Below are 21,553 nucleotides of genomic sequence, written 5' to 3'. Positions count from 1 at the left end.
GGAAAATTGTACCTTTCCAAGAATTTGTCCATTTCTTCATAGTTGTCCTTTTTATTGGCATATAGTTTGTTTGTAGTAGCCTCTTATAATCCTTTGTATTTCTTCAGTGTCAGTTGTGATTTCTCCTTTTTCATTTCTAATTTTATTGATTTGTGTCCTCTCCCTTTTTTTCCTTGATGAGTCTGGCTAAGGGTTTATCAATTTTGTTTATCTTCTCAAAGAACCAGCTTTTAGTTTTATTGATCTTTGCTGTTTTCTTTGTTTCTATTTCATTTATTTATGCTCTGATCTTTGTGATTTCTTTCCTTTACTGACTTTGGGTTTTCTTTGTTGTCCTTTCTCTAGTTGCTTCAGGTGTAGGGTTAAATTGTTTATTTGAGATTTTTCTTGTTTCTTGAGGTGAGATTGAATTGCTATAAACTTCCCTCTTAGAACTGCTTTTGCTGCATCCCATAGGGTCATTGTGTTTTTGTTGTCATTTGTTTCTATGTATTTTTTAATTTCTTCTTTGATTTCTTCAGTGATCTCTTGGTTATTTAGTAGCACACTGTTCAGCCTCCATGTATTTGTGGTTTTTACAATTTTTTTCCTGTAATTGATTTCCAATCTCATAGCGTTGTGGTCAGAAAAGATACTTGATACAATTTCAGTTTTCTTAAATTTCCTGAGACTTGATATATGACCCAAGGTGTGATCTATCCTAGCGGATGTTCCGTGTGCACTCGAGAAGAAAGTGTATTCTACCACTTTCAGGTGGAAAGGTCTATAAATATCAATTAAATCTCTCTGGTCTGTTGTGTCGCTTAAAGCTTGTGTTTCCTTATTTTCTGTTTGGATGATCTGTCCATTGGTGTAAGTGGGGTGTTAAAGTCCCCTACTATTATTGTGTTACTTTTGATTTCCCCTTTCATGGTTGTTAGCATTTGCCTTATGTGTTGAGGTGCTCCTATGTTGGGTGCATAAACATTTATAATTGTTATATTCTCTTCTTGGATTGATCCCTTGATCATTATGTAGTGCCCTTCCTTATCTCTTGTAACAGTCTTAAAGTCTATTTTATCTCATATGCGTATTGCTACTCCAGCTTTCTTTCGATTTCCTTTTGCATGGAATATCTTTTTCCATCCCTTCACTTCCAGTCTTTATGTGTCCCTAGGTCTGAAGTGGGTCTCTTGTAGACAGTATATATACGGGTCTTGTTTTTGTATCCATCCATTCAGCCAGTCTATGTCTTTTGGTTGGGACATTTAGTCCATTTACATTCAAGGTTATTATCGATATGTATGTTCCTATTACCATTTTCTTAATTGTCTTGGGTTTGTTTTTGTGGGTCTTTTCCTTGTGTTTCCTGCCTAGAGAAGTTCCTTTAGCATTTGTTGTAAAGCTGGTTTGGTGGTGCTGGATTCTCTTAGCTTTTGCTTGTCTGAAGAGCTTTTGATTTCTCCATCGAATCTGAATGAGATCCTTGCTGGGTAGAGTAATCTTGGTTGTAGGTTTTCTCTTCCATCGCTTTAAGTATATCCTGCCACTCCCTTCTGGCCTGCAGAGTTTCTGCTGAAAAATCAGCTGATAACCTTGTGGGGATTCCTTTGTATGTTATTTTCTGTTTTTTCCTTGCTGCTTTTAATGTTTTTTCTTTGAATTTAATTTTTGTTTTATTAATATGTGTCTTGGTGTGTTTCTCCTAGGGTTTATACTGTGTGGGACTCTGTGTGCTTCCTGGACTTGGGTGACTATTTCCTTTTCCATGTTTGTGAAGTTTTCCACTATAATCTCTTCAGATGTTTTCTCAGAGTCTTTCTTTTTCTCTTCTTTTTCTGGGACCCCTATAATTCTAACGTTGTTGCGTTTAGCGTTGTCCCAGAGAATCTCTGAGATTGTCTCCAGTTCTTTTCATTCTTTTTTCTTTATTCTGCTCCTCGGCAGTTATTTCCACCGTTTTGTCTTCCAGCTCACGTACTCGTTCTTCTGCCTCTGTTATTCTGTTATTGATTCCTTCTAGTGTATTTTTCAGTTCACTTATTGTGTTGTTCATCTCTGTTTGTTTGTTCTTTAGTTCTTCTAGATCTTTCTTGAGCATTTCTTGTATTTTCTCAATCCGTGCCTCCATTCTATTTCCGAGATCCTGGATCATCTTTACTGTCATTACTCTGAATTCTTTTTCAGGTAGATTGCCTATTTCCTCCTCATTTTATTTGATCTTGTAGGTTTTTACCTTGCTCCTTCATCTGTGATATATTATTTTGCTGTCTCTTTTTTGTTTTGTTTTTTTATGAGTGGGATTGTGCTCCTGTCTTACTAGTTGTTTGGCCTGAGGCTTCCAACACTGGAGTTTGTAGGCTGTTGGGTGGAGCTGGGTCTTGGTGCTGAGATGAGGACCTCTGGGAGACCTCACTCTGATGAATATTCCCTGGGGTCTGAAGTTCTCTGTTAGTCCAGTGGTTGAGACTCAGAGCTCCCACTGCCAGAGCTTTGGCCTGACCTCTGGCTTGTGAACCAAGATCCTGCAAGCCGTGAGGGGTGGCAAAAAAAATAAAAGAACAATAACAAAGTAAAAAATACAGTTAGACTAGGAAACTAACAGGTATGTTAGAAAAAATATAAAAAAAAAAAAAGGTGGAAAAGGCCTTGGCTGTGGAGGGCGGGGCCTTAGCAGGGGCAAGATTTGGCTGGTGGGCGGGGCCTGTGCTTAGTACCCACAGGGCTGGAAAAGGCCCTGGGGGGTGTAGGGGGTGGGGCTCAGGCTCAAGGAACAGAAGGGGCCCAGGCGTGCCTCCCGCCCGCGGGGGACCCCACCTGGGAGCCCAGCAGCCTTCCTGGGTTCGAGTGGGTGGGGCAAATGCCCTTGCTCCTTTCCCGCTCCTCTGGTCCTGGAGAGCCGCCTCCCTCCTGCCTCTCCTGTTCTCTCCTGGCCTCCCTCCTATGTCCCCAGGATCAACCCGGCCTGGAGGGGACCTCTGAGGGTGTAGGACCTGGTCCGGGAGCTGGGCAGACTTCCCTGGCCGATTGGGCGGGGAAAACGCTGGGCCTGCTCCCTGCTGATCGGAGCCCCTGGGGGTCCCTTCAGGCATGGGAACCCCTCCCCACCTCAGCCACCCCTCAGGGGCGCCGGTCCTGTCGGGTCTCCACTTCTCCAACCCCCTCAGCCCCCCACATCCTACCAGTTTGGTCGGGGGTTCTTCCCGTCCCCTTAGATGTCAGGGTCCCCCACCAGCGTCCGGCAGGCGCCTTAGTTGTGGGGAGATGTGAACTCTGCGTCTTCCCACGCTGCTATCTTGGCTCCGCCTCCGGCCCTCCCCCCCACCCCCACGTGCCCAATGATGTTTCTGATTTCACTTGATTTTTGTCATCATGACATGTACTGATAAGTGTTGTTAGTGTTTATTTCATTCTTATTTAGCAATACCAGTTACCAATTCTGAGATTATATTCTTTTTATTCCAACTTTGGGACGCACTGGACTATTAATGGGTGTTCTGAGGTAGTACTTTCTAGAACTGAGACAAAGGGGACACATTTCATGCAGGGTTGGACTGTAAAATATATAAGACAGGCTGTTGGTCCTCATGCTGTCTTAGCATCTGGGCCAATGATGATTAAGTTTAAGAATCTTTAAGAAAGAAGTTGAAGTAGCTGATGGGGTGAGTACATGGGCCTCCCTGAGGGGCTGTGAAGAGGAAGTGCTATCCTCTGAGCTCGTCAGGCCAGGGGTCTCTGTACGTCATCGATCCCGTGGTCAGTCTATAAGATCGTAGCCTTGGGCGAGAGGAGGACTGATTCTGGTCTCTACAGTGGCACGTGACGGAGCTGGTGGTCCAGTGCCAATAGGCCAGGCACACTTGGTCGTGTGTTTGTTCAGCATGTGTGAGGCACCATGTCTGTGTTGACCAGCCTGGGGCTTCCTGAACTGATCCTTGTTGAACTGGCTGCTTCTTGAGCAGGTCTCCTTACTCAGAAGCTGACCTATGAGAATGGGGTGTTGAAGATGAACTACACCGGTGGGGACACCTGCCATAAGGTGTACCGGCGCTCCACGACCATCATCTTCTACTGTGACCGCAGCACCCAGGCGGTGAGTGTGCTCAACCAGCAGGGGGCCGCTCTGCCCTCACCCCTTTGCCTTTGTCTTTACAAAGTGAACCTGCTTTTACGTCTCATAAAACTTCCTGGTCACTGTGTTCACACCTTGATCAGTCTGTGTAGAGTGTAGTGAGCAGGCCCATCCCGTACCATTTGCATCCTTAAAGCGCCGACTACCTGACGTGTCCCGTTTCACGGACACGTCTCTCCACTTCCGCAGCCGGTGTTTCTCCAGGAGACTTCTGACTGCTCCTACTTGTTCGAGTGGCACACGCAGTATGCCTGCCCGCCCTTCAACCTGACCGAGTGCTCATTCAAGTAAGTCGATGCGGGTGTTGACCCTGGGGCAGTCACGTTTACTTGATAATATCTTGCTTTAATAGTTAGTGGCCGGGGGCTTCCCTGGTGGCACAGTGGCTAAGGCTTCATGCTCCCAATGCAGGGGGCCCGGGTTTGATCCCTGGCCAGGGAACTAGATCCCTCATGCATGCTGCGAGTAAGAGTTCACATGCCACAACTAAGGAGCCCACATGCCGCAACTAAGACCCGGCACAACCAAATAAATAAATAAATATTAAAAAAGAAAAAAAAGTTAGTGGCTGGGTGGGGGAATGGGATTAGATTAGTCAGGTGATTTCTCTAAGCCTTAGTTCCTGAATGTTAAACTGAGGAGTTGGATTAGGGTAACTGCTAAATCCTTCACGACTTTCATATTTTTTGATTACCTTGTGTTAAGGTACCTTGTGTTAAGTGACTGGAGTTGAAACAGGAAACCTTGTATGATTCATGGGTGTGAGTGGATTGGAGTGACCAGGGTGTCCCCTGGCCTCTGCACCTCCCTGGATGCTGCCTGTGTTTGGTGAAAAGGACGTGGAGAGGGAGATGGTGGAGCTGCATGGTGCGTGTGTGTGTGTGTGTGTGTGTGTGTGTGTGTGTGTGTGTGTGTGTGTGTGTGTGTGTGTGTGTGTGTGTGTGTGTGTGTGTGTGTGTGTGTGTGTGTGTGTGTGTGTGTGTGTGTGTGTGTGTGTGTGTGTGTGTGTGTGTGTGTAGCACCAGGGGGCAACACCCACCCTGCAGGTTCTCAGCTGCCATCACCGGTCCTTTGTCCTGTTTCTTGTGGCTCACGTAGGCTCCTGAAATGAGGTGGTTGGCAGCTCCTGAGATAAGGTGGAGGTCTTCACTGTGTGTGAATTTCATCAGCGTCACCCTCAGAACTGTTACAAAATACACATCTTGGGTTCCATCCCTGGAGATTTTGGTTTCACGGGTCTACACATTTCTGGATATTTAAGGGACATGCTGACGTTTCTGTTGCATGAGGACCCAGCCTGAAAAGAATCACTGAGTTACAGCATTCCATCCTGGGGAAAAATTAATCATTTCCCTGTTTCCTTCCAGTTTTTATCCTTAATTGAAGAATCAGTTAAAATGAAAGCTTATGCGTGTATATTGTATGAATTCATAAGTGTAGAAAACTGTGTCAGATGAAGTAAGCTTCCCCCACCTCAGCCTCATCCCACTTTTTATCGTGTCTTCTTGTAGTTCTGTCTGGAGCCTTGCATGACTCTACATGATCGATATACCTGTGCTTGTCAACCTCAAATGGTATCGGTCGACTCTGTCTTCAGACACCAGAAATGTAATTCTGGTCTCCTCTCCCCTCTCCCCTGCCCCGCGTTCATTAGTTCCATTTTTATTTCCTCTTCTGGCTGCCTTTAGAATACGGGATGATACACTCTAAGCTCTGTTTCTTGTTTCATCACCTTTAGACATCTCTTGACTTCCCGCTAAGTAAGATGAGGGCCTCGGATGCTGCCTGTCCCTCAGCCGCTCCTCCCACTGCCTCAATGCCAGCAGGCTGTCGCTGGTGCATTGCCAAGGTTTAGAACATGTGTCTCCTGCTGGGTAACTCCAATGGTCTTACCTGCTTTATTCAGAGGGTGGTTCTAAAGCATCAAAAACTAATAAGTGGCGTTTACAGTATTGCATAAACCTCATTTGCTGCAAAATCACACGGTCTGATTGGATCTGCAGAGAAATGACATCATCTTGTGTCTCTTAGCTTCCTCTTAACTGAAGGAAGGTAGGCTTAGTGTTTAGGTCAGAAGATTCCCATTTGTTCTATTTCATAAGTTGCTCCAAAAATCATTCCACATTTAGTTTGCTTAATACTTGGAACATAGCTACCTCGAATAGGTTTTAAATCTTGGCATTTTACGTAGTCTTTCTCTTTTATTGTTGACAGAATAATATGCCTTCCCATCGTATCTCAGACTGTCAGGGCTCTTCACGATGCTGTGTCTACGAATAATCACCGTTCTTCTTCGGGAAGGTCTCAGTTCGGATTTGGGCCGTGTGTTTTCTGCTCTTTGATCAGAGCTCATTTGGGGATCACTCCTGGCTTGGATCCCCTGCTTCTTGGATTTCACGCCCTTTGTCATGGCTTCCTTTTTCGTTTGGTTAGAGTGTATCCTCCTATTAGAGAGGTTGGATGGGAGAGAACCCACGCGTTGTCTGAAAATGCCCATAACTTGCTCTTAAATCTGATTGGCTGTAGTAGGATTACAGATTCAAATTAATTTCTCCTCAGTTTTGAAGGCATTGTCCCATTTCCTACAAGAACTGTGTATGTTTGGTGGAAAAGTTAATTGCTCATCTTCTGTTTTCGTGTTTTTACTCCGTTCTGGAATATTTTCTGAACTTGAGAAAATCAGCTATCCTTTGGAGATTTTCATTTGGAATTTCAAATAAGTCCTTCTAATCATCTCTGAGGATACTAATGATTTTTTTTTGTTTCTTTTTAAAAAAATCTCACCATGCATTCCCTGAATTATAATTCATTTTCTTTTAATGGTTGCCTTAAACACGTATTTTTGATTTAATGGAAAGCTAAAGTTAGTAACTATACCCATCTCTCCAACAATAAAATAACGTAGAGTGTCGTAGCCCCAACACTCTCTCCCCATCTCCATGGTATTGTGGTCGAGTGCTTTTGTTCTGACGTGTTTTCTTACCTCTTGAATAAGTCATTATTGTGATTTTTAAAAATATCCATTGGTTGCTTGACTATATAAATTTCTTCTTTTGAAGAGGAAAAGAAATGTCTCTATTTCTTTGGCTTACTTCTTCCTCTTTGCATTTTACCCCTTGCTTTTGACTCAATTCTCTTTCTTTAATCTGTTTAGTATAGTGCTGGTTTGCAAACTATTTGCTTCTGGTCTCTGATGGGGTGAAGAGCTGTGTCCCCTTGCACTAGGGACAGCGAAGGAACCAGTGTCCATTATTGGTTCATCTTGTGGCGCTGGCTCCTTCCACGGTTGCTGACTGGTCCTGGGTACAAATCGCACTGTGAGTCACACTGCTTGGTGGTTCGAACAGAGACTCTGTCGAGTGAAATATTGGTCTTTACTTGAAAAGGCTTAGTTTTATTGTCACTAGCTTGGTACAGAATTCCAGGTGAATACTTTTTTTGTGTGTGTCAGCACTTTGAAGGTAATCTACCATCTTCCGGCGCTTAGTATTGCTGTTAGAGAATCTGCCCCCGTCCGTCCTGTTTTCATTCCTTTGTAGATAACCTACCTTTTCTGTATATTTTCTCTCGTATTTGTTCTGCAGTCTCAGTCTGATTTGTTAGGTATGGCTTTGTTATTTATGTTGTTTGGAAGTTGATGCTTTCTAAGCTAAAGATGAATGTCTGTTACTCACTTAGGAATATTTGCAGTGATTGTATATTTGAAGGTTGCCTCTAACCTATTCTGTCTCTTTTCTTCTGGGACTTGTATTAATCATATCTTAGGCTTTCCTATTCTATCCACCGTGTCTTCTATTTACTTATTTTTTTAATGTAAAAAAATTTATTTTTTTCATTTATTTATTTTTGGCTGTGTTGCGTCTTTGTTGCTGCATGCGAGCTTTCTCTAGTTGTGGCGAGCGGGGGCTACTCTTCCTTGCAGTGCACGGGCTTTTCATCGCAGTGGCTTCTCTTGTTGCAGAACATGGGCTCTAGGAATGTGGACTCAGTAGTTGTGGCGTGTGGGCTTAGTTGCTCCGTGGCATGTGGGATCTTCCTGGACCAGGGCTCGAACCCCTGTCCCCTGCATTGGCAGGCAGATTCTTAACCACTGTGCCACCAGGGAAGCCCTCACCATGTCTTTTAGATATCTTATTTATCTGTTTTTGGACTGTATTCTGTTTCCTTAGACCTATTTCCAACTTAGTGATACTCTTACCAGCTGATTTAATTTGTTGTTTTGACTGTTCCCCTTTTTTAATTTTCATGACTGTCCTTTTCATGCTAGGAGTTCTGTTTGGTACTCTTTCTGTTTTAAAACTTATTTTAGAAACAGTTTATTATTTTTTTTAATTAAAAATTTTTTTAAAATTTATTTTGGCTGTGTTGGGTCTTAGCTGCGGCATGCGGGATCTTCGTTGTGGCATGCGGGCTTCTCTTCAGTTGTGGCGCTCGGGCTCAGTAGTTGCGGCGTGCAGGCTTAGTTGCCCCACAGGGCATGTGGGATCTTAGTTCCCCAACCAGGGATTGAACCCACGTCCCCTGCATTGGAAGGTGGATTCTTAACCACTGGACCACCAGGGAAGTCCCTGTTGGTACTCTGATTCATCATTTCTTCCCTCCATTCTACCCCCCTTCTTTTATTATAGTTTCAATTTCTTCTTTTAGGTCTTGAACCATTTACAGTAAGTTTCTATCAGATGGTCCATTATATGAAGTTCTTGAGGACCTGCTTTTGCAAATAAATACCTGTGTCTCCCACATAGGCCGGTATCAATGCCAGCTCCATCCTTTCGCTCTCATCCCATTTATGGCCCATCAACTTTCAAAATATCTAGAGTTCTCTCTTGCGGAAGCACCTCCCTGCCCTGGTTCAGGCCGTCTTCATCTCGCCCCTGCATCGCCGCAGTGGCCCCTCAGGGGTCCCCTGACCCACGCTGGGCTAGTCCCGCACAGTGATTACAGTGGCCCCGTTAGACTGTAAGTCGGCCCAGGCTGTTGCTGTGCCCCTCGATGCGGTGGAGCCCGTCTCTGCTGGCTGGAGCGCTCCATGTGATGCTACTGTCAGCCCCTGCTGTGTCACTCCTCGTGTCTGCTCTGCTCCAGCCACACGGGGCTCCTTGCTTTCCTGTGGGTGCACCGGGCTCTCTGCACCTCAGGCCCTTTGCTCCCGCTCCTGCCTCTGCCTGTGCTGCGCTTTGCCGGGTCCCCGCGTGACTAGCTCTTCCGCGTTTTTCTGAGTTTATTCAGAGGTGGCCTCCTCAGGAAGGCCTTCTGTGGCCATTGTCTAAAATCTCACCTTCTCTTTCCCCTCCCAAACTTCATACCCACCTCCCTGCCTTTTTCCCTCTTCGCTCTAATTGCTACCTGACGTCTGTACGTTTTACAATATTACTTTGTGACTTCTGCAGACTTCATAAAATGGGCGATTTTTATCTCTCCAACACAGTAGCCCCAGTTGGCATGTAGTTTTTGAATGAATGGGTGATTCGCAGTCGGTCCCCTCTGATGTGCTGAGGTTACCGCCTGGTGAAGTGGCACCTGTGGCTGTCCTCTGTCTCCACCTGGGTCTGGCGCCCTGCAGAGGGAGTGTTTGTCTTGCTTACCATTAACTCTGCACCTGGCGTAGGGCTGGCTCTCGGTGTCTGTCCCTACTTGGGGTTCATGCAGTAAGTAAACCGTTACCTGAGCAGGTCAACATCAGCCTGGTTTATTTCAGTGACTGTTGGTGTCCTCCAGCTTGGACAGGGCTGCCCGGGCTGCCCTGGGCGCTGCGTGTCTTAGCTGTCTGTGAACCCTTGTCTTCTCACCGGCCTGAGCAGGACAGGTGCTTACTCTTAGCTTTTTTTGGTTAATACATAATTTTGTTGAGCTAAGGCTTGACATTTCCTGAACTCAAGCTGTGTTGTTGCTGGTTCCGCCTGGATCTGGGAGAGTCCAGTGTCGAGTTCTGTCCCTGGCAGGGTCTGATTCCCAGCGTGTCGGGAGTAGACTCTGCCTTTATACTGATCCTTTGCAGACGGAGCGCTAGACTCCGTTAGAATCCAGCCGAACCTCACCGTGGTGCTTTCTTTCCTTCAGAGACGGGGCTGGGAACACCTTCGATCTCTCATCCCTGTCGAGGTACAGTGACAACTGGGAAGCCGTCACGAGGACGGGAGCCACTGAGCACTACCTCATCAACGTGTGCAAGTCTCTGGCTCCGCAGGCCGGCTCGGGTGAGTGAGGTCTCTGGCGGAGGTGCTCATGGCTTGTAGTGAATTTATGGGTGAAGAGGAAGTAAGAACGGATTCTTCAATGGCGCATCGCTCTCTGACACATGAGTGGTTTTGCCAAGAAGCAGCAGGAGGAATTATCTGAGGGTCTTGATGACCCATCCCTGGCGTGGTCCAGGATAAATCAGTGCTGAAGGCTCTGTTGGGAGCGTTGTAACCATTGTTTGAACGTGGGGAGCTGGAGGGTAGGTAGAAATAATCACCGTGGCAGGTAATTCTTAGCCAGGGCAGGAGATAGGAGGGTGGGAAATGGAGCTCTGGGTATGTGCCCTCTGTATTCATTGAGAGCAGAGTGGGTGGGGTCTTGTTAGGATGCACCCAGACCCTTGGTGCGGGTGATGAGGCTAGAACTCAGTTGTGGCCGTGCAACTGGGAGCAGCAGCCCACGGAGACCTTGGTGCCGTCCGCGGCCCCCTGGGGTCCTGGGGACGAAACTTGTCCCGTTTTCTTGGAGTTTTATGCAGCCTTACTGAGGCAGCCTCTTGTCTGGCTCAACTCAAAGTGGGCACTGCTGCTTTTTTTTTTTTTTTTTTTTTTTTTTAAAAAACAGAAACGCGGAAAGTTATTTTTCTCCTCTGCATGGTTGAGGCCACGGCCCACTTCCCCTCGCTTTGTATGCTGGCTAGATTGTGACGCCGAGCCTCTTATTAATCCACGAAGTGGGACTCGTTCTTTACCCAGCGCAGATGACTCAGACATTTCGGGGACTGGGAGATTGGCACAGTTCTTGGTGACTTCTTAAAGTAAGATAGCACGTGAATAGAGGCCATTTAAAATGTTCCACGGGCGTAATCTAGGTGTTTCAGCTTCATCTCGTTTGGGGATCAGAAATAATTGAGGCTGTTCTGCCTTGAATTCTCCCCACACCTCATGCTCACCCCCAACCCATCTGTGGTAAAACGGCGTTTCATGGAGTGAGAACTCATGGTGTCACTGGCATCTGACTTAATGAGAGAAATCACTGATATTTTGAGGTAATTGTTAGAATCAACTGTGTCACGTGCCGGACGTTACGTCCCTTGTTAAGTCCTAGACTGGACAGGGGCTGACGGTCACTCTTAATTGTCTCTGCTTGTGCTGCAGAGCCGTGCCCTCCGGAGGCGGCCGTGTGTCTGCTGGGTGGCTCCAAGCCCGTGAACCTGGGCAGAGTGAGGGATGGCCCTCAGGGGAGCGAGGGCATGACTCTCCTGAGGTACGTCGATGGTGACCCGTGTCCGGACCAGATCCGGAAGAAGTCAACCACCATCCGCTTCTCGTGCAGCGAGAGCCAAGTCGTAAGTGACGCAGCTGTCTCGGCCCCAGTGCAAGTCCAGGGTCAGCGAGACCGATGTCTCACTTCCTGGGATGTGAGCTGAAGAGCTCGGGGTGACCCAGCCTAACAAAGGGCGTGGGCGGCGTGGCTCGGGCCCGTGGTCCCGGGGTGTCCACCCTGGCAGTTCTTGTTCCAGAATTCGGTGGTTCTCTTGGGAGTCTGACTCAGATCCCTGAAGGCCGCAGAGAGAACTGGTGTTTGGTAACCTCTCTAAACGGGGCACCTGTTACCAGCACGAGCTGGGCCTGTCCTGCCAAATCGCCATGAGGTTAGAGAGCGGCGGCGTGAAGCGCCGGGCACTGTTTCTGGCATGTGGTTGGTGCGTGGGAACTGGGTTCCCGTCTCATCTCTGGATGGTTCCTTCCCTGACGGGTTGGTACATGCAGTGCAGCAGGTGGGGGCTGAATTAATGGTTTCTCTGGACTGTTTTCACCGCGGGAGCATCTCTGCCACGGAGATTAAGGTGCAGCCTGTGTGCTGTCTTGTAAGATTCGGGAATGAGGTCAGGCTGGCCCAGTGCACTCCATCCTCAGTGTCAGGACAGACCGCCACTGTCCAGCTGCGTGCGGCCAGCTGTGGCGGGAGGAGCCTGAGGTCTGCCCCCTTGACGGGGTGGCAGCTGAGGTTCCGCCTCAGGAGGCTGTGCAGAGGCTGAGCCTGGACCCCTGTGCTGCTGGGGTCCGGACTCTTGGGCCCCCATAGACTAGCTCAGCTGTGTATCTGAGGAGAGAGGCTCACGGCAGAGCAAGACAGCTGCTTGGTCCGTGGAGGGCTCTGCACGCGGGTGCCGGGGGCTGGTTTATCTGGGAAGGAGGGCGCTGCTGCGCGAATCGTACCCTTTCGCCCTCGCTGTGTGGACGAGACACGCCTGAGAGGCAGGGAGCCTTAGCCCGGGTGGTGGAGGGATTAGTTAGTTCATGACTAGTTCTCCCTGAGGGTCTTCCTGTTACGTCCATCATAACAGATGTCGGTGCCGTTTTTCAGGACATTATCATTTATTTCCTCACTCGTGCCTCACAGTAGCCCTTTGAGCATCCTTCGCCACCCTGTCCCCGACCCCACCTTAAAAGCCTTAGCTGTAGGAAAACGTCCCTGCCCCCCGAGTGGATTTCCGGCTCTGTCTCACCCTGTGTGTGTCAAGCCCCCAGGGGTATCTCAGGAGCAAACCCTGACCCTTTGCTTCTCCCCAGTCTGCCCTCGTCCCGTGAAGACACCGAGACGGGTGTGTCACGGGCTTGTGGTGCGTCACAGGGGAGCTCCTGCTTGGCGCCAGTGGGCGCTGTTCCCTGCGTCAGGCGCGCACCCTGTCAGCAGCTGTCTGCCCTTCGCTTGTTTCTAGAACTCCAGGCCCATGTTCCTCAGTGCCGTAGAGGACTGCGAGTACACCTTTTCCTGGCCTACGGCCGCTGCTTGCCCTGTGAGGAGCAACGTGCACGACGACTGCCAGGTCACCAACCCCTCCACAGGTGAGGGCCGCTGCCGGCCACCCATCCCCACACCCTCAACACACACACACGTGCACACACACACAGGTACACACGCATACACGCGTACACACACGTGGGCGCACGTGCATGCAAGCGGTGAGAGACCCAGTGTGAGGCTGGGGGGCAGGCACCCCGGGCAGCAGCATCATGTCCTGTGGGTGCGCGTTTGGCCTTTTCTGCTGGATCTGCCCAGTCCTGTTGACTTGTGGTTCTTCAGTGGAGAAGAGACTAAAGCACCTCCCTGAAAGCCGTGCTCCCCGTAACTCCTGTTTCTGGGGTGCTGGTCCCAAGCTTTAGGCCGGCGGAGCTGGAGTCAGTCTCCCGTTCCTTTCAGAGTTGACATGGGGCAACGAGGAAACCACAGGATCTCAGCTCTGGGGCCCGGAAAGGTTTGGGGCTGGGTCACTGGCAGCGGGAGGGATGCTGACGGGCCCTCCCAACCACACTGGAATCGCCGTGGCCCAGGCGCAGGAGGACGCCCTGAGCTGCTGTCTCCTGGGTACTTTCTAGCTGTCAGGAAGGTTTTGGGGGCCGCGTCAGTGAAGGGGGGCAGTGACACGTGACAAGGAATCAGGAGGCCCGATGGCCGGCGGGATCTGTGTGTGAGCGCCGGTGATGGGTCACGGTGTCCCCATCCTTTCCCCCCGAGCAGGACACCTGTTTGACCTGAGCTCTCTAAGCGGCAGGGCCGGGTACACTGCCGCCTACAGTGAGAAGGGGCTGGTCTACCTCAGCGTGTGCGGGGACAACGAGAACTGCGCCCCTGGTGTAGGTGAGTGTGTGTGGCCCGCCCTCCCGGCCCCGAGGTCAGCCTCAGCCTCCGCGTCCCTCCGGCGAAGAGGTCAGGTGCCTTCCTTCATCGGCAGCAGTGGGCTGGTAGGGGTGTGGGGGCTTCGTGGCCACGTGACGGAATACTAGATGTGTAACGTTTGCTAAAACCACACGGGACCCTCCGGAGTGTTGGCTGTGAATTTCAAAGTCTGGTCCTGCAGAAAGTTCTCACGGGAAAGCGAGTGGTTTGAATCCGTAATTGTGTGTTTTCCACTCTCCCTTCTGTGTTTGGGACAGGGGCCTGCTTCGGACAGACCAGGATCAGCGTGGGCAAGGCGAGCAAGAGGCTGAAGTACGTGGACCAGGTCTTACAGCTGGTGTACGAGGACGGCTCCCCCTGTCCCTCCAAGACCGGCCTGAGCTACAAGAGCGTGCTGAGCTTCGTGTGCAGGCCCGAGGCGGGGCCCGCGGACAGGCCGGTGCTCATCTCCCTGGACAAGCACACGTGCACGCTCTTCCTCTCCTGGCACACGCCCCTGGCCTGCGAGCAGGCGGTGAGTCGGGCTGGGCGCGTGTGGCACGGCCCCCCGGGCCCTGCTCCGCCTCTCCTGCGGCTCCCTCGGGCCCCCAGCCTGTCTCCCCCGCTCCTGGGCCCCCAGTCGTACGTGGTTCCAAGTGCCCGACGTTAGGTAACCAAGCGTTTGGGGCACTGCTTCCACCCCTCGTGCTTTTTCGGTTCAGCTTCTGTTGTCGTGGGTGCCTTGGTCAGGAACACGTACCGCACGCACCAACGAGGCGCGTTTCCCGCTTGACAGACGGAATGTTCTGTGAGGAACGGCAGCTCCATCATCGACTTGTCCCCCCTCATCCACCGCACCGGGGGGTACGAAGCGTACGATGAGAGCGAGGACGACGCCTCTGACACCAGCCCTGACTTCTACATCAACATCTGCCAGCCGCTGAACCCCATGCACGGGGTGCCTTGTCCCGCCGGCACCGCTGTGTGCAAGGTTCCCATCGACGGCGCCCCCGTGGTGAGTAGGGAACCGAGGGCGGAGACCATCCTGCAAGATTTTTAACAACCTCCTTCATGCCGTGTTTCTGGCTTTCACTGGAGAGTTTTCAGGCAGAAAGAATGGGGAAATGAGCCAGGACCACGTGAGTCTGAGTCCACTAGGGGAGGCGGGCTGTAAGGAATTGTGCGTCGAGCTGTCGGCGGAGAAGGGTAGTCAGCAGTTACGGGAGACAACGTGGGCACACACGTGTAGACACACTGTTTTGTATCAGGTCAGGAGGCTCAAGGGTGTCGATGGAACTTGCTTTCTTGGCTTACACGCGGGTCTTGTGTCATTGAAACGCTTGTGAAGTGCAGGCAGGTTCTTTGGTAAATGAGTTGTAATTAAGGGTATAAGCTGCTTTGCTAATAGCCAAGTATTCTGCCTTCCGTTATAGATTTGGAACTCTAAACCTTGTCTCCATGAGTTGTATTCACGGTTTGTGAGATTCTTGGTATGTTTTATTTGAAATGCATCTCAAAAGTGGTGTGTTTCTCTGCATTCTTTGAACACTGAGTCCTGTCATAAGGTATCTAGATGTCCTTTTAAAAAATGGATGTTGGCTGTGGTGTTGGTGGGGAGAGATGTTGGGAGGGGTGGGGAAGTTGGCCGTGTTATGAACTTGACAGAGGCGTAGCTACGTGACAAGTGCAGGGCCTGGAGCAACCAGATGTTGGCAGGAAGTGCTGTGGTGTCAGCCTTTCTAGTGGTGCAGGGGGGAGCCTTGGTGTGAACCACTTGCTTACAGATCCAGTCTGCTTTTCTCATCTGGCTACCTTTTCTCAGATTTAAAAAAACGCAGCAAGTTCTCTAATTAGAGAACTAATTAGAGTGTTGTGTCATTGTGGACCTAACGTGTCCCACAGTGGTGAACAAAGCACGTTGTGGCTTCATTCACACACACATACTCAATACACACATACTCATCTCACACGCACACTCATCACATGCACTCATCACACACTCATCACCCACACGCTCACACGATCATCACATGCACAGTCATCACACATGCACCTCACACCACGCACACTATCACACACACAGTCACCACACTCATCTCAGTCATCTCACACACGCACACATCGCGCACACATCCCACACATCTCGTCACACGCATTCATCACACAGTCATCACACACACTGTCATCACACACACTCATCTCACACATCACGCGCTTATCACACGCACACATCACGCACACTCATCACACACCTCACACTTTGTCACATGCATTCATCACACACCCTCATCTCACACTCATCTCACACACATCACACTCATCACAAACTCATCTCACTCATCACACGCACACTCACACACGCACAGTCATCACACACACGTACATACACACTGTTCCTGGCCGGGCACTTTGCTTTCACTTGCGTGTTCATTTGCTCAAACACTTGCTGAGCAGCCAGTGTGTGCCAGGGGCTGTGCGAAGCCGCAGAAGACGGCGGGGGGTGAGTAAGCTTGTGCTCAGTGCCCCCTGAGGCCACACTGTGGGCACCACCGAGGAAGCAGCTGTCCCGGCGCAGTGCTGGGCAGGAGGAGACGGGCATCGTTGGGGCAGCCACGTGGGCTCCTGCTTCCCACCAGCCGGAGCCAGAGACTGTGCAGCCGCCCCGGTGTAACTGGGGAGAGAAATTCCTGTTGCCTGGAATCGTCAAAAATTGACCCTGAGTAGAAGTAGAACCATTGTTATTAATGTAGGACCGAAACTGATAACCACTCTGGCAAACTGAGGTTTCTTTGTGGTGCCTTCCTGTCAGGACGTTTCAAGTGAGCTGCTGTTGACCCAGTGTCTTTAGGTGCTACTCATCTTTGAAACAGATGGCATGTAATTTTTGCAATTCTCTGCTAGCCGTTTCTCCACTAACTTGGGGAAAAATTACTTTTCTGAAACATTGCTTTTTTCTTTGTTTAGGATATTGGTCGAGTCACAGGACCTCCGATACTCAATCCCATAGCTAACGAAGTTTACTTGAACTTTGAAAGTACTACTCCTTGTCTGGTGAACAAGCATTTCAACTACACCTCGCTGATCGCCTTTCATTGTAAGAGGGGTGTGAGCATGGTAAGTGAGCGCCTGTCTACAAGGTAGGAGCCAAAGTGTGGGTCGATGAACCAGAGCTGGAAACCCATAAAATCTGTTTCGGACCAAGAATGCCTGTATTCACAACGCCTGTCTCGCATCATGTGGTATGCCAGTGGTGCATGGAGTAACTTAAAGCCGTTAATTTAACAATAAGTAAGCCCACCCTGAGTTACCAGGGCAGATTTTGCTCACAGAGGCCTGTTGTAATTTAAAAATGTGAAACACTTGAGCATAGAAGCGGCCTTCACCTTTGCCTACCAATATACAAAAGTGTCAACTTTAGTTTTTTTTTAAAAAATTATCACATTACTGGTCTTATTCGGAAGTCAGATGTTTTGGCAGCTGTAGTCACTCAGGACATAATCCAAATTTTGGAAGTTAGCAAACGAAAGAAGACCTCTGGAATCAAAATAGCTACAACAAATTCGTACAATCTGCTTTTAAGGAGGCCACTGATTTTTGTTTTATATGCATTTAAAAAACAGAACTGGTTTCCATTTAAAAAAAAGTGCTGTTTTATGAAGAGTTTTGCATTAGTTTTCTCTCGACCTCGCTCTGCGAATGGGAGATAAATTGGTAGATTGTGGCCCCTGTTTTGCACTGACTCAGAAGGGCCGCCTGATGTCACATGGCTCTGCAGGGGCAGCTGGGCGCCCACCCACTGCTCCAGTGGAGAACTCTTTGCTCCAGGCAGCCTAGCTTTCGGCCCCTTACCTGTGCTTCTGAAATCTCTAAAACTCCAAAAACTTACAGTCCTTTGATGTGAGTGGACTGGGGCTACTTATGGTCTGTATTTGTCTCAGCTAACGTGAATATGTAGAAGTGTTAATGTACTTGATTACCGGACCGTGTGTGTGTGTGTGTGTGTGTGTGTGTGTGTGTGTGTGTGTGTGTGTGTGTAAGAAACGCATATCTTGAACTGCCTCTGAAAACCCTGAAGGTGATGAATTCTAAGGCTCTTGTGGCTGAAGGAGTGCAAGTAAAGATCGTGGTTCTGTAACATAGAATCTCAGTAACATGACATTCTGATTCCCTGGCCTGTAGCAGGTTTGTGAGGGAGGGGGGCTGTGGCTGCCACAGATGGGTGACTGGACAGTGGCAGGAAGTGGCCTGGCAGCAGCCTGCTGAGGAGGGACAGACAGTACCGCCACTGAGAGAAGGGGGAGAAACAAACCATTGCTTTCTGGGGCCTCTGCATATAGAGCCCCACAGCTCCCAGACAGACCTTTCCCTGTTCAGAGACTGTTGGGTGTGAGGATAATCCTGAGTGATCAAGGCGAGGGAAGCCGTGACCGTCGGCTCCCTTGTCTCTGCAAGTGGGGGCGTCTGGACACACGTCCGCAGGTAACCCTGGACTTGTGCTGGTCTCGGAGCAGCGGTGCGCTAAGAGTGATCAGTAATTTGGGGTTTTAGAAACGGTATCTCACGCTGCATGTGCAGTCAAGTTTGGAAAGATTTTCAAGGAGATTTTATTTCCTTGTCTCTTATCTTTAGTGGAGGTATTTTATTCACTTACATTTATAGAAAAACAGATTTTCAGCTACAGCTAAAAATGAAATTTCTCGTCTGTTTTTGTGGCTGTTGCTGAATGAGGGAGGGAGAAAGCACCTTGATTTATATTTATTTATGATACTTGGCCTGTGGAATGTCTTGCCAGGTCACTTCTCTACCTTACTATAAACACCCTCAGCTTCCAGAGACGGTGGAGCAGAGATGCATACAGAATCGCCTGCCTCCGTCCTTTGCAGCGGGAGGGTCTTGGTTTCACACACTTCTCTGTCACGACGTTTAAAGATCCCTCCCTTTCTGCCTTTGAGCTGGCAGCGTGGAGCATTGAGACGCTGTCCGTCTCTAGGTGCAGGGCCACAGCCTAGGGGCAGCGAGGAGCTGGGGCGTGGGCAGGGCTGCCTCGCAGTGTTGGAGGGCAGTGCTGCTTCCTTGCCGCTGGCAAGGGCGATGGCTCCCTCCTCTTGGAGAGAGGCCACCGTGGGTCACCCCGAGCCCCTGGCGGTCTGGAGGCAGCGCAGGAGCCCGCAGCCCCCGGGCAGGTGTCTCTGGCACTTGGCGGGGGAACAGGGAGGACGCTGTGCTTATCAACCCGCGTGGGTTCAAGCCCGAGCCCTTCCTTAAAACAGGGGACTCCGAAGCTGCTAAGGACCAGCGACTGCGACTTCGTGTTCGAGTGGGAGACCCCGCTGGTGTGTCCTGACGAGGTGAAGGCAGAGGGCTGCTCCCTGACGGACGAGCAGCTGCACTACAGCTTCAACCTGTCCACCCTCTCCAAGAGCACCTTCAAGGTAGCGCTGCTCCCCCGGCGCCGCTATCTCGGGGCCGCCGCCTGGGTTCTGACGCTCGCTTGCATTTCGCAGCGTGGCACGTGTGATCATTGGAGGACATGTGGCCACGAGGCAGTGCGTGGCCGGGGGTGGCCTTACTCTGTCCCGGGTGGGGCTCGGACGGTGTGCAAACCAGTCGCGGCTCACACCTGAGACGAGCGTCGCGGTCAGAGCGATTCTTTGTTTTGGAGGGTTCCGCGGCCTGGTGAGGGGGCAGGGGGGCTCTTCATGTCACAGATGGAGAGCAGGTGGCCGCTTGTGTGTGACCGCGTGTGGACACGTGTGTGACCACGTGCCTGTAAGGGGCGAGGCCGGCAGAGGCCACGTGGACCCCCTCTGTCTCCAGCGTGACCACAGAGGTGCCGGGGGGAGGGAGCCGTGGGCCCCCCGACTCGAACACGTTTGGTTGTGTAGGGGGCTGGTCCGGTCCCGGCCTGAGCACTGTGGACTGTTCGTTCCGTGTCTGGGGCCGTGGCCTACGTCCCTGTGATGTAGGCATTGCTAAGTCATATGGCCGTGGACCGAGCCCGCGAGATCCCCTGACTCCCAGGGGACGGCAGCTGGTGAGCGGTGAGCTCCGAGTTGCGTGCCTACGTACCAGCGGCCTGGCTGCAGGCCCTCCTGACAGGTGCGCAGCAGGTGCAGCCTGCAGAGGCTGGGCGGCAAGGGAGGCACCTTCGGTCAGGCTGCGGCCACTCTGCGCTCAGCTCTGAGTCCTCGGCGCTCCCAGGTTACAGGCGGGACACGCGGGCTTCGGGAAGGGGGGGCGAACTGGCTGGGGTCTCGCAGCTGCCGCCCCCCACGGGCCCGCGGGAGCATGGCCAGCAGGGCTGCCACCGGAGGGCAGGGCCTCGGTGTGGAAGGTGCCCAGAGAGTGGACAGGGCGTCGCCCTCTGGAGGGGGTCAGGGCCCCAGAGGAAGAGGTGAGCGCCAAGGTGCCCGGGCACAGCCTATGGACCCAGCCGCCACTTGCCGGCACGCGCCCGCCTCCCGCAGCGCTGGCCCCCTGCACCTGGAGACCCCTCACAGCCGCGGGGTTGTGTCTCTCCAGGTGACCCGAGACTCGCGCACCTACAGCGTCGGGGTGTGCACCGCGGCTGCGGGCCTGGACCAAGGAGGCTGCAAGGACGGAAGCGTCTGTCTGCTCTCCGGGAGCAAGGGGGTGTCTTTCGGGAGGCTGGCGTCGATGAGACTGGATTACAGGCACCAGGACGAAGCTGTCATTTTAAGTTACGCTAACGGAGATAATTGTCCTCCAGGTAAATCTTTGCAGGGGGGTGAATTTTACGTTCCCAGGAAACATGAAAGTAGACCTGGCAGGAGGAGAGAACTGAGGAATGATGCTGTAGGTGCTGCGAGCACTGGGACCTTGGCTCAGACCATGGGACGACCCATCCTAACAGCCCTAGGTGTGAGCTCTCAGGCCCTCGAACTGCTTGTCATGTTGTGGCCGGGAGGCCTGGCGTCCCCACGTTGGCTGAGGGTGACCGTTTCTACGGGGAATCCTTGTTTGAAGTGACGGCGCCTGGTAAGGCACAGCCAGCGTGGTGCTGATAATCAGGGTTACGCAGACTTCTTCTCTTTCCAGAAACTGAAGACGGCGACCCGTGTGTGTTCCCCTTCGTGTTCAATGGGAAGAGCTACGAGGAATGTGTTCTGGAGGGCAGGGCCAGGCTCTGGTGTGCGACCACCGCAAACTACGACAGAGACCACGAGTGGGGCTTCTGCAGACACTGTAAGTGGGAGCGCGCCGGGTCCCAGCCAGGCCAGTCAGGTAGCCTTGTACCCGTTGGAGGCCTGCTTTGTGCTCAGATCTTTCTGGACGTCCAAGTAAACGGCAGTGATTCTGTTGCATATAATCTTCTAGCCAGGCCTCTTTTCCATAAAGAAAAGTCATCTTTAATTGTTTTGTGGGGCGTATTGCGTACCCGTGAACGTGCACCGCGGCGGGGCCAGGTGAGGGGCAGGTTCGAGGTGGTCAGCTTGCCCACTCCCCGGCTCGAGGGACTTGTGTCCACACACCAGTTTTCAGCACCAGTGATTCACGTTCACTCTCAGCAGAATTGCTACTGTCCCGGGTCTGCAGGGTGGTGGTGGGGTGATCAGGCCTGCAGGGGCTCGTAGGTTG

At 51.0% G+C, this 21,553-nt stretch overlaps 1 protein-coding gene across 1 annotated transcript in view; it reads left to right on the top strand.

Moving 5' to 3' along the window:
• Positions 1–21,553, top strand: part of IGF2R (insulin like growth factor 2 receptor) — a 109,443-nt gene that overhangs the window by 74,046 nt on the left and 13,844 nt on the right. The window contains exons 28-39 of the mRNA XM_060168376.1: positions 3,942–4,072; positions 4,301–4,398; positions 10,172–10,308; positions 11,449–11,639; positions 13,017–13,143; positions 13,817–13,936; positions 14,233–14,489; positions 14,751–14,969; positions 16,919–17,068; positions 19,225–19,386; positions 20,477–20,684; positions 21,014–21,160. Of these exons, the coding sequence (XP_060024359.1) occupies positions 3,942–4,072; positions 4,301–4,398; positions 10,172–10,308; positions 11,449–11,639; positions 13,017–13,143; positions 13,817–13,936; positions 14,233–14,489; positions 14,751–14,969; positions 16,919–17,068; positions 19,225–19,386; positions 20,477–20,684; positions 21,014–21,160 (1,947 nt within the window). The remainder of the gene's footprint in view (positions 1–3,941; positions 4,073–4,300; positions 4,399–10,171; positions 10,309–11,448; positions 11,640–13,016; positions 13,144–13,816; positions 13,937–14,232; positions 14,490–14,750; positions 14,970–16,918; positions 17,069–19,224; positions 19,387–20,476; positions 20,685–21,013; positions 21,161–21,553) is intronic.

The sequence above is a fragment of the Lagenorhynchus albirostris genome, chromosome 12, assembly GCF_949774975.1.
Source record: "Lagenorhynchus albirostris chromosome 12, mLagAlb1.1, whole genome shotgun sequence".
In the NCBI taxonomy this organism is placed as follows: Eukaryota; Metazoa; Chordata; class Mammalia; order Artiodactyla; family Delphinidae; genus Lagenorhynchus; species Lagenorhynchus albirostris.
The sequence above is the reverse complement of the archived record's forward strand: the minus strand, read 5'-3'. Positions and strand labels throughout refer to the sequence as shown.